At 58.8% G+C, this 12,332-nt stretch overlaps 1 protein-coding gene across 1 annotated transcript in view; it reads left to right on the top strand.

Moving 5' to 3' along the window:
* The window catches only part of RIN3 (Ras and Rab interactor 3), a 103,011-nt gene that overhangs the window by 75,982 nt on the left and 14,697 nt on the right, over positions 1-12,332 (top strand). The window contains exons 6-7 of the mRNA XM_037130253.2: positions 497-2,068; positions 3,610-3,918. Coding sequence (XP_036986148.2) covers positions 497-2,068; positions 3,610-3,918 — 1,881 coding nt within the window. The remainder of the gene's footprint in view (positions 1-496; positions 2,069-3,609; positions 3,919-12,332) is intronic.

Raw genomic sequence — 12,332 nt, 5'->3', positions numbered from 1 at the left:
GGCAGCGGGCAGGCGTTCCCCACTCGATGGCCAGGTCTGAGCTCAGTAGCCACTACCCATAGGTTGCCCTTCCTACCCAGAGCAACCGGGGTGGCCAGAATGGGCCACAGCATCTCCCCCATTGGTACCCTCTGTTCTAGAGATGGCTAGGCAGAGGCCAAGAAAGATCAAGGGACCTGCCCCAGAGCACCCACCTACTGCCTGCCGTGTGTCCTCAGTGCCCTTTGTTGCAGGCCCTCACACGCCAAGGGGCGGGGCTGAAGCCGGCCTGTCACCACCCCCTGCACTGTGGGGGAGGATCTCACGGGGCTTCCCCTCTCGAGGCAGGAAGTGGTGGGAGAGGTTTAAAACGGTCCAGGAGGGAAAAACAACCCTGGGAGCAGTGAAGTGGGTGCTGTGCCAGCCTCTCCGCCCTCTTACGGGCCTGTTCCCACCCCCAGACGAGCAGGGGGCCCAGCTCCAGGACCGACCGCCTCTTTCTCTCTTGTTTCCACAGGTTTTTGGGACTCCTCACTGAACCCCCGGAGAGCCGGCGGGAGCCCGGTGGAGCCCTCGAAGGACTCAGCCCCCAGGGCGCCCCCAGCCTCCAGCCACAGGTCTGCTTCCCATGACGAAAACTGCTCATGTGAAATCGAACTCTCCGTAGGAAGTGACCGCCTGTGGTTCGTGAACCCGATCTTCATCGAGGACTGCGGCAGTGCCTTGCCTGCCGGCCTGCCGTCCCTTAGAAGCCGCCCCTCTGGCCCATGGCCTCCCGCCTCTGACTCTACCTCACCCACCTCCAGGTGGGCCCCTCGCCGCCCCGCACCCCCTCCCCCAGCCTCCTTCTTCCATCCCCTCGGTCCCACCCGGCCTCCTCCACCCCCTGTCCCAGCTCCGGCCTGTCCTCTGCCCAGTTCTCCCCCTGTGGCCTCTCCCCAACCTCCAGAGGCCCCTCCCCCTGCATCGCCAGCATCTGCCTCCCACCTGGCACCCCATGTCCTCGGCCCCCTAGACCATCCAAGCCAGCTCCCCATGGCAGCCTGTGAGAGGCTCCCAGGCCCTCCCGCAGGCCTGGGCCCTCTCAGGGAGGAGAAGGTGAAGCCGGGGGCAGCCCTCAGCCCCCTGCCGCAGTCCCCCGCCCCCCCAAGGCCGACGAAGAAGAGCATCCCTGCCGCTCCCCCCAGACGCCGAGTGTCCGAGAAGGGCTCCCTGGAGGACCAGGGTGAGGGGAAGGTGGACAGGAGCACAATGGCACAGTGGGACCAGCTGGGTCTTTCCAGGCCGTCCCCACTCAGCCTGCCTCCCCAGGGGGCCTCAGACAGTCCTGAGGACAGGCCTCCAAGGACCACGGAGCAAGGCCAGGAAGCGGTGCCCAAAGGCAGCGATCTGGGCAACATGCCAGAGTTGTCAAAGAAGACCCGCCAACCCCCAGTCCCACCTCCCAGGAAGAAACGGGTCTCCCGGCAGCTGGCCTCCATCCTCCCAAGCCCCTTGGAGAGCGCCGAGCTCTCCATGGAGGAGGGCGCCCCCGAGAAACCCTCCCCCGGCCCACCCCAAGAAGGCCAAAGCCCTGCCTCTCAAGCCAGGACTCAGAGCCCACGCACCCAGGCCAGCGCCCGACCCCAGAGCACTCCAGAGTTCAAAGGCTCCCTGGCCTCCCTTTCAGACAGCGTGGGAGTGCCCGCCTCAGCCATAGACCAAGACTCCTACTCGACCAGCAGCACAGAGGAGGAGCTGGAGCAGTTCAACAGCCCCGGCGTGAAGAAGAAGCCCTCCATGATCTTGGGCAAGGCACGGCACCGCCTGAGCCTCGCGAGCTTCACCAGCGTCTTCCACGCCTTTCTCTCCAACGACCGCAAGCTGTACAAGAAGGTCGTGGAGCTGGCCCAGGACAAAGCCTCGTACTTCGGCAGCCTGGTGCAGGACTACAAGGTGTACAGCCTGGAGATGATGGCGCGCCAGGCCTGCAGCACCGAGATGCTGCAGGAGATCCGCACCATGATGACCCAGCTCAAGAGCTACCTGCTGCAGAGCACCGAGCTCAAGGCGCTGGTGGACTCCGCCCTGCACTCCCAGGAGGAGCTGGGTCAGTCCTGCCAGTGGGCTGGGAGCGGACTGGGAGCGGGTGGGAGGGAGGGATCGTCTGAGGTCGTCCATCTTTCCCGCCCCCTTTACTAAGAACCTGACCGCTCGGCCATGCTGCCTCCTGCTTCTACCCATGTGCCCAGTGGGAAGGTGGAAGAACCTCAACCCACCCCACATAAGAGGCCGGGCAGGGCCCAGCCCTCAGAATGCTCCTGGCTTTGTTAGGGAGGCAAAGCACAAGGAGCAGTTAGAGGCAAAAGAGGTTCTGGTGTGTGGCTGCTGCAGGCCAGAGGCGTCTCTGTGGGACCTGTGGAGGCTCTTGGGGTTAAAGGGACCTGGGGCGGGGGGTGGGGCTGGGCCAGAGCCCTCTCATTTTGCAGATGAGGAAACAGTAGCTGAGACATTCCCTCGGGGGAGAGGGTAGGGATAGGGTAGGGTAGTTAGGCTAGGGCTTCCCAGGAATATTTCTAAACTGTCACCTGAGGCAGCTGAGCATCGCCTTGGTGTCAGGTAGATAGATACAGGTTCAAATCCTTGTTCGGCCCCCAGCTGGTGTGTGGCCCCACCATCAGAGCCTGGGCTGGTCCATCAGCGGAGTGGGGACGATGGACGTGTGTGGCAGAGCTGATGTGAGGTCAGCGCTGGTCGACTCCCACTGTGCTAGAGGATCAGGGTGCCTCTTGGACGAGGCGACATTTGGACAGTGAAGGAATAAGCCATGTGGATAGCTGTGAAGCGAATTCTCCAGGCAAAAGGAAGAGCAGGCGCAAAGGCCCTGGGGCAGGAGCAGGTGTGGCAGGTGGTAGAGCAGCAGGGAGATCAGAGTGGCTGGAGCAGCAAGAGCACAAGGGAGTGAGCAAGGTGCCGAGTGAGAGATCACAGGGACAAGTCACCGAGGGGCCTTGAAGGGCACAGGGAAGACTGGCTTCTGTGTCCACGAGGTGGGAGCCACTGGAAGGTTCTGAGCGCAGGAGTGTCGTGGCCAGACGTGCCATAACAGGGTCACACTGGTTTCTGTGTTGAGAATAGAGTATAAGGGGCCAGAGCAAGAGGCTGTAACACCACTTAGGCAAGAGATAACAGCAGTTCAGGTCAAGGTGGTGGCCTCAGCAGTAGTGAGAAACCAGTGTCTGGATGTATTCTTGAGACTAGAGTCCAGTGGGTTCGGGGACTGAAAGAGAGACGTCAGGAATAATCCCAGCCAACACCTACTGGGTGCCCAGGACCCCCAAGGACAGTGGTACAGCTCCCGTGGGAACAGTAGGCAGCCCTGTGAGAGTTTAATCCGCGCCAGGCCTGGTAAAGAGCGTTTGGATACAGTGTGTCGATCCGCAGGCTCCTGGGCCAGTGTCTTCTGGGTGTGGCTTTCTGTTGAGTGCACTACACTGTTTCATGTGGCAGAGCCTAGGGCTGTAACCGCTGGGGCTGCCGGCATGTCTTCCCAGGGGTCGGGAGATGGGGTAGCCACTGGGTCCAGCAGTGGCCTGGCGGCAGGATCCCTGCCCCTGGTGCCCTCACCCTACTTCTCTCGGCCACCCACAGAAGCAATCGTGGAGTCCTCCTTGTACAAGTGTGTGCTGAAGCCCCTGAAAGAAGCCATCAACTTGCGCCTCCGTGAGATCCACAGCAAGGACGGCTCGCTGCAGCAGCTCAAGGAGAACCAGCTGGTGATCCTGGCCACCACCACCACCGACCTGGGCGTGACCACCAGCGTGCCAGAGGTGCCCGTCATGGAGAAGATCCTGCAGAAGTTCGCCAGCATGCACAAGGCCTACTCCCCCGAGAAGAAGATCTCCATCCTGCTCAAGACTTGTAAGCTCATCTACGACTCCATGGCCCTCAGCAACCCAGGTAGGCGGGCGGCCGGAAGGGACGGGCGGGGGGGCGCTCTCCGGGCTGCAGGATTGTGTGGGCCCGTGACTCCTCCCCCGCCGAGGCCCCCAGAGCCTCTGGAAGGCACTCGAGAAGACTTTACAGGGTCAGAGGGCTACTGGGGCAGATCTGGGCATGGTGGGGACACAGCTCCTGGGCACCGGGGCACCAGGAGGAGGGCCGCAGTCGGCTGGAGGCAGGCAGGGGAACCAGCCCACACCGTGCCTGTGTGTGAATTACGAGAGCAGCGCTGGCTTCCTAGAGCTGCTGGACAGAGTACCGAAAACTGGGTGCTTGCACAACAGAAATGGATTTTCTCACAGTTGCGGAGGGGGGAAGTCTGGGCTCCAGGTGTCAGCAGGGTTGTGCCCCTGAAAAGGTCTGAGAAAGGAGGTGCTCCAGGTCTCGCTCCCCACTGCTGGTGTTCCCAGGCTTGTGACACCTTAGCCCACTGTCACATGGCGTTCCCCCATGTGCGTGTGTGTCCAAAGGTCCCCTTTTATGAAGGCATCAGTCACACTGGAATAGGGCCCCCATTCCAGTACAGCCTCAATTAATTATATCTGTGACAACCCTGTTTCCAAGTCAGGTCACCTTCCGAGGTACAGAGGGTCAAGACTTCAACCTAAGAATTTTCGGGGGACACAGTTCACCCCCTAACAGCCACCTGAGTCAGTTAGCACTTCTTAGTGCTCGGTCAGCTGAGCAGCGATGCTGGCCTGGTCTGGGGGGCCTGCGCGTGGCTGGGCTGGCCCGTGGGTCCGTGGACACAGGGCTTGTTTGGAGGCTGGCTGGTCTAGGGCGGCCTTGCTCACATGTCCAGTGGTTGGTGGGCCGTTGACTGCTCTGGAGTGGGCCACGCAGCCCTCACTCGCCCGCAGGTGATCCCAGGCTTACATCCATGGCGGTGGGTGGTGGTCCCAGAGAATGCGCAAAGCCTGCGGGGCTTCGCGGGGCCCGGGCCTGAACTGGCACGATGCCACTCTGAAATATGGCACTGACTGGTTTCGTCAGGGACTAGCCCAGCCCAGGGGGGCGGGGAACTAGACTTCCCTTCTGGATGGGAGAGCTGCAAAGTCAGGAGGCTCGGGGTGCAAATGCAGGGAGGGGAATCATCAAGACTGCAGTCAGTCATCACAGCACGCCTGCAGGCAGACAGGGACTGGCAGGGCTGTGCCACTGCCAGATTTTGCCCCTGGTCCACCCTTCAGCTGCACGACCTTGGGCAGAGGCAACCTGAGTAACCCCGAATGACAGCGATGGTAGGGGAGAGAAGCAGGACTGCCGCCTTTGCAACCACACAGCCTTGGGCTTGGTTCCTGATCTGGCGCTTGTGACCTGTGCCACCTAGAAGGAGTTACTTAACCCCTTAAGGCCCAGTTTCCTCACCGGAGGAAGCTGTTTCACAAAGAGAGGGAACTAAGACTCCTAGTGCTCAGAAGCCACACTCCTTCACTGCGGGTGTCAGAAACAGCAGACGCAAGTGTCGACCCCAAGGCACAGCACCTCCCAGGGGCCGTGCCAGGAGGGGGCTCCCTCCCTGTCCCTGGGAGGAGGGCAGGCGGACAGAAGACATTGTTTGGTGGCTGGGGGATGATGCAAGGTGCTGTCACCCTGGAAAACCTCCTTCGGAGGGGCTTTTCTGAGACCTTCCCCATCTGAACTTCTAGTTTGGGGGATCATTTGCCCCTGGGCCTTGCTGGGGCTCAGGGTGAAGTCAGGGCCAGGGGCTCCGTGGGCCTTGAGGTGTTATCAGGGAGTCCGCTCTGGGCCTGAAAAGGGCCGGTCCATTCGCCGCAAGTCCCAGTTGCTCAGAGAGCCTGGGCGTCCTGGAGTCCTTTCCAACACACGATCTCTCGCCCTCAGAACCAACAGTGAACGTGCTCAGTGAAGACCAGGCAGCAGGGAACAGGGGAGGGATGGCTGATTTTGAGGGAAGGGAGAAAAGAAAGGCGGTTTTCTGAGGAATCTGCCTATACTGATACAACATTTTTACCTACGCCACTATCTGTATTCCAGGTTGTCACTTGATCTAATAAGGCCCCTGGTAGCATCTCCCCCTCCAGCTTGGGACCAGGGTCATGTCTTAGGATTGGTTGTCGCGTGTCCTTTCCCTCCTTTCGTGTGGGACACCTCCGCAGCCGCTCTTTGTCTCTCAGGGCATTGGTGTTCTTAAGGATTACAGGTTTCTCGCCACAGCCCCCACCATTTTTTGTTTTATGTGGAAGGTCCTCATTTTGTTCATCAGACATTTCCTCGTGATGAGAGAGAGGTTATGAATTTCCAGCCAGATCCCCACCGACTCTTCAGTTCTCCCAACTTTGACATTCATTCCTCTTAGGACCAGGCCCTGCATTCACTTCTCACCTCCCTCCTACCAGACGCCCCCAGTGACTTGCCACTTGCAGGATGGTCCACAGGCCAGCAGCCCGGGAGGTGCCGGTGACCCCATGGGGGGCAGAATGTTAGCTCGGATCCTGTCTGCCTCTACCCACTCAAAGCAGAAATCGGCTCTTCCTTCGAACCCCCACCCACCCTGCCCCAGCCCCTTCATCCCGGGGAAGAAGCTCTCCCCTTGCACCATGCTGGCAGTAGTAGCCCATGTCCACCCAGCCCACCTGAGACAAGGTAAATATGGGGCCTGGCGGCTGGCGAGACCTGTTGGAACAGAGGGCAAAGGGCTAAACTTGGAGACACGAGGCCTGAGCTAACAGCCAGGCCGTCTTTTCCAGAAAGGTTGTTGCTATTTACGCTCATGATACAGATGGGCAAGGATTCAAGCCTAGAATTTTCTCACTTCAAAGCTTGTGTGCTTTTATCACTGCACTGAGCAACCAGCCCAGGAACAGATCCCAGGATTCCTGACGCGTGAGCAAGGACATCCTCCCCAGGTGCGGCGAGTATGCATTGCGGGTTTGAGTTAGGCTAAGTGGGAGTTCACGGACATGATGGTTTTGGGTGAACCTGGCCCTCCACCCTGCAGCCAGGAGCAGCCGGGGTTTTCATGGTTGTCGTGAGGCTTGGTGAGACCAGTTATTCCCGCCTCCTCAGTGCTGAGACCAGACAGCTGGCCTGCTACTGGGGAGAAACAGAGTCCAGCCCAAGAACTCCTCCCCGGGATGGGAGGGGGAGGGAGGTTGGAGGAGTGCAGGGTTTGCAACTGTGGGATTCTTTCTAAAAGAGCGTCCAGAACCTCCTTCCGATGTAGAGGAAGAGCAGGCAGCGTCCCAGAGGGCAGTGGAGCAAACAGGCTGCCTTCTTCCATCCCCTCGGTGGTCTGTGTCCACACCCTGTGCCCAGGAAATGGAACCCACCCCCAGGGGATGGGTACCCAACAGCCAGGGGGTTGAATGTGGGGCCAGAAGGGGTAGTCCTGGAGCCCCCAGGTCCCTCGGGCCCGTTGCTCTCCACCTCCCTGGCGGACACCACACGGGGAGCTCAGCATCGGCGGCTATTTGGGCGGGGCAGAGACTGGGGGTCAGATGGGAGAAGGAAACTCGCTGGAGACCCCAAGAGCATGAAATGACCGGCCTGTGACATGGACGGGGGAGGGGGTGTGGAGAGAATAGAGGGCAGTCAGGCTGTTGTGTTTTGTTTTGTTTTTTAATTATGTTAAAAAATATAAACTGGTTTCTCATGAGAAACATCACTAATGTTTATTGTGGAAAAATAACAATTAGTGTTTTGATGGATTTCTTTCTGGTGCTTTTGAAACAGATGCAGCTAGGTAGCTCCAGAGAGAAGTAGTTAAGGCAACGCTCGTGGCTGTAGCAGCTAAACCCTGCGATCTCTAACTCGATAGAAGTTTATTTCTCAGTCACTAAGTCCGGTCCCACGGTGGAGGGTTGGGGAAGGGGACGGGCTCTGCTCTACAGAGTCATTCAGGGACCCAGGCCGAGGCGGTGAAGCACAAGCTTGCTTTTACACCCCACAACAGGCCCTCCGAGAGGTCACGTTCTGAGGATTGTAAGACACGTTGCCCTCTTGTCTTGCACAGTGCCCACGTCTAACATTTCTCACCTGCCAGTAACCCAGCAGGCATCGCACTCATGACTTTCCATCTGTCTCATTGAACCCTCCTCACAACCACCCACGGAGCATGGAGCCTTGTTGTCCCCTTTTGCTGGCCGAGGAAGCCGAGGCTCAGCGAGCTTAAGCAGCCTGCTCCGGGGCACACCTGGGCAGGTGAGTGGTAGACCTGGGACCTGGGTCCAGGTCCTGTGCTGAACCGCTGCATTGTCCTGCCTGTCCGGGGCGTCCCGGGGACAGCGATGATCTCGGAGGAGGCTGGCCCACGTCGGGGGTGGCCTCATGTCTTCCCAGGCAGGCTGGGACTTTTGGCCTCAGGTCTCAGCCCACAGCAGCGTGGCAGCTGGCTGGCAGGCTGGCTTGCGGCCGAGCTCTTTAAAGAGGAACCCAGAGAATGGGAGTGATTTCCCTGGGGATGTGGTGCAGCTCACAGCAGAACTGAGACTGAAGCCACGCAGGCTCAGAGTGCACACGGCCAGGCCAGGCGTCTTCAGGGGCCGGGTGGGAAGAGGGGCGCTTCCCCACCTCAGTGAATCAGCCCTAGAAGCCAACCTCTGTATTAAAAAATACCTTTTAACACTCACTGAAACCCTATATATATAACAGACAGAGTGAGCCTCGCTGTTATCCTGTTTTCAGACAAGAAGAGTGCGACTCAGCGGGAGTGGCCCCAGATCAGTCAGCTAGTTAAGTGGCAGAGTTGGGGACCTTTTCATCCTGTGCACTTCAGTCTACGTGGCCCAGCGAGCACACTTCAGGCTACCCTCCATCACAGGAGAATTTCTTTTGCAACCGTGCCCAGCATCCCGGTGGTGCTGCCCGAGGCCCCACTGGGTGCAGGGCTGAGACTGGGCCTCGGCTCCTGGCTTCACAGGAAGGAGCGTGCAGCCCTGACTGCCCCAGGATATCGGCCGGGAGCTGGTGCCTGGCAACCTTGCCTGAAGCGGGTGTTTGTCTGCAAGCAGCTCCCAGGGCGGCGAGCCTGTGTGGGCGTCCGTCACCCACACGGGGCAGAGAGGCCCAGATTCTGGTCCCCGCTGCACTGCTGACCAGCTGTGGGGCTCGGAGCCAATCTCTCCCATCCCCGAGCCTCAGTTTCTTCACAGTGAGGTTGCACTTGAGGGAGCCAAGGCCCCTGACGTGAGAAGGTGGCTCATACCAGCTCACGAGGGCCAACTGTGTCTCTCTTCCCCACTCCACGTCGGTTCGTGTTGGTAGAAGCTGCAGTGGGCCACTGTAGGAATATTTATGCTCTGGAAATTGTCAAGCACTAATCATCAGGCCTGTTTTTCCTTCAGAGCACCAGTGGGTAAGCCTTTCCCAGCCACTGTCTGAGGCCCACAGCAGATCCCAGTATCCTTGACCATGGCCCCCACCCTGGGCAGGACAGAGCAGGGCCCAGTGGGAACCACGTGGGCCTCAGTGAGGTCCACTGTCCGTGTCCTGCGTCCCAAGCCCTGTGGTGGGGACTGGGGATGGAGGCAGAGGCTCAGAGTGGTTAAGCAACTTGCCCAAGCTCACACAGCTTCCACCCCTGCCCTCGGGGAGCGCACAGCCGAGGGAAAGGACAGGCTCTGACATGGCCAGAGTGTGTGGGAGCTGGAGCGGGAGCAGCCAGCTGCGCTTGAGGATGTGGGGTTGACGCGGGAAAGGAGGAAGGACCCCTGCGGAGGGGACGGTGCGTGCGAGGGTGCAGTGGAGTGAGGGTGCCGGCGGGGTTCAGGGACCGGCCCCGGTTCAGCACAGAGGAGTCACATCCAGGGGCCATCGGAGGCAGAATGTCGTTCTGCTGCATTGGAAGGTGCAAAGTAAGTGTCGAGCAAACACGGCCAGTGGCTGGGGGCAGTCCAGGAGAGCTTCACGGAGGAGGTGGAACTTGAAGGACGGGTGTTAAAGCGACAGGAACGTGGGATTGCGAGTGTAAAACACTAGATTCAAGTCGTGGTTCACCTCATCCCAGCCCTGTGACCGTAGGCCAGAAGCTTCACGTGTTGGGGACCGACTTTGCTCATCTGTAGGGTGGGCACAGTGAATCCAGCGCGGCTCACAGAGCTGCCTGAGGAATTTGTCGGTGTAAGGTTTATAAAACAAGCGGCCACACAAAAGTCGATGCCGTGCGGGAGACTGAAGGAACTGGCCTTTGGAAGGAGAGAGGAGGGCTTGCCAGAGGGTGAGTGAGGCAAAAACCGAGGGGCAGGAGTGCAGGCGACTTGTTCCAAGGCTGTCGACAAGATAATGTGGCTGGAGGAAAGAGGGTCAGTCATATTGGACCGGTGACTGTGCCCCTGGTTGTAGAAGGCCTTGAACGTCAGGGTAAGAGGTCCGGACCTGACTCCCGAGGCAGTGGGGAGCCACTGACGGTTCTTGTGGAGAGACCTGGCATGAGCAGAGCTGTGTTCTCCAAGAGATGAGCTAGCAGACAGGGTAGACCAAAGACAGCCCAGAGGCTGCTGGGAGGGCAGGCTCAGGGCGTGGGGCTGGGAAAAGCGAAGGGTGCGTGCAGAGAGCAGCCAGACCTCGCCTGGGCTAGGGTCTGACTGGCCACCGGGGACAGACAGCCCCAGAAGTAAAGGGGGACTCCCTGGCTTTCAACTCAGGACTTGGGGGGAAAGTGGGCTCCTTCATGGGAATGGGGAGGCCCCAGCAAGGGCTGGTTTCCCCAGAAAAGATAATACACACTTTGGCTTGGCCCCCGATGGGGAAGGACTCCTAGAATCTCTACAGAGGCTCATCGCAGTTGGTGGCAGGTCACCGGCTGTGACTCCTCACTGGGAGCTCAGCAGTCGTCCATCCACTCATTCATTCATTCGTTCATTCACTCATTCACTCACCTGGCACCGTGCCACGCTCTGTGTCCTGGGGAGACAGAGGAGAGGTGCCCGTGGGCAGGTGGAGGCGCAGACGCGGGAGCCCCCTGCAGCAGGGCGGCTGCACGCGCCGGGGCGGGAACCAAGGAGACGGGGCCCAAAGCCTGTCCTGAGGCCCAGCCCAGATTCTCAAGAAGAGAAGAAAAGAAAAAGGGCAAAGGACCTTCCATCCCCCAGGAGCACAGAGCCCCTCTGGAGGGCCCCCTTCCCCACCGTTGAGCTGGACCGTCCTGTTGGCTGAGAGCCACTGTCCGTCAAGCAGGGTTTCACGAGTTGGCACGTTAGACAGTCTGGGGCCGAGTGATTCCGCACTTGGAGGGCCGTCTGTGCTCTGCATGGTGCTGGGCCAGTAGCACCAGCCCCTAGCTGTAACAACCAAAAAGGACTCCACACATGGCCAAATGGCCCCTCAAGGGCAAAATCCCCCTGGTGGAGAAGCACTGCTTGAAAGCAAATTAATGTGCCTGAGTGTATACCTTGGTGAGTTATTAATATAATGCCCCCAGAAGATGACGTTCTTGGAGGCAGAGTGAAAATTCAGCTCTCCCCCGACGCACGAGTCCTCGGTAAATTCCAAAAGGCAGAGCCAAGGCTTCTGCTGCCTGACTCCCCTCGTTCCCTAACTCACAAGTCAAACAAGAATCTCGTATATGACAGGATTCAAATAATTGAATTATCAGTATGAAAAGCAACTTCAGGAACAAAATAATCTTCCCCTGGGAACCTTCAGTCATGTCTTGGGCTTATAAAGGCTTATGGGGAGGCGTCTCCAAAACGGACCTATTCTGTGCATGGAGGTGTGGGAACCTTGAAACACGACATCAGAGAAACTCACAGTACAGAGTTGGAAGGAAAATGGGTGGGGGTTTTGTTTGTTTTGTTATTTTTTTTTATAGCGAGGGGAAGAATGGGTGAAAGAGAGGGAGAGAAACATCAATCGGTTGCCTCTCATACACATCCAGACCGGGGACTAAACCCGCAACCCAGGCACGTGTGCTGACTGGGAATTGAACCGGCCACCTTTTGCTTTGCAGGATGATGCCCAACCCTCTGATTCCTACTGGTCAGGGCAAGAGTGGGTGTTTCTCTGGGAGCATCGTGGGAGCACTCCACATAAAGCATTCCATGGAATTCTCACCAGAACCCCATAGGATACCATGTTATCTGCATTAGTTCGCACGTGACTAGAAATGCAGGCTCAGAGAGGTAAAGCAATTAGCCCAGCGTCACACAGCTAGTGAGTAGTGTGCTGGGACCCACCCTGCGGGTCCGACTCTGCTTTTCAGTGCTGTGTGTTACCAGCCCCTTCAGCCTGGAGCCCCGGGAGAAAACCAAGCGCAGACGTCAGGAAGCGCTCACCCTTCCATGGCACTTTATGGAAAGGTGCCAAGTCGCTCTCATACCCCTTCTCCTTCTGTTCTCTCGAAACCCTGCAAGACCATCATCCCGTGTTGCTGGCCCCATTTTGCAGATGTGGAAGCTGAGTGTGGCCAGGAA

This window comes from Artibeus jamaicensis, unplaced genomic scaffold (genome assembly GCF_021234435.1).
Source record: "Artibeus jamaicensis isolate MK-2021 breed Jamaican fruit bat unplaced genomic scaffold, CSHL_Jam_final contig_444, whole genome shotgun sequence".
Classification (NCBI taxonomy): Eukaryota; Metazoa; Chordata; class Mammalia; order Chiroptera; family Phyllostomidae; genus Artibeus; species Artibeus jamaicensis.
This window is presented reverse-complemented; position numbering and strand designations above follow the sequence as displayed.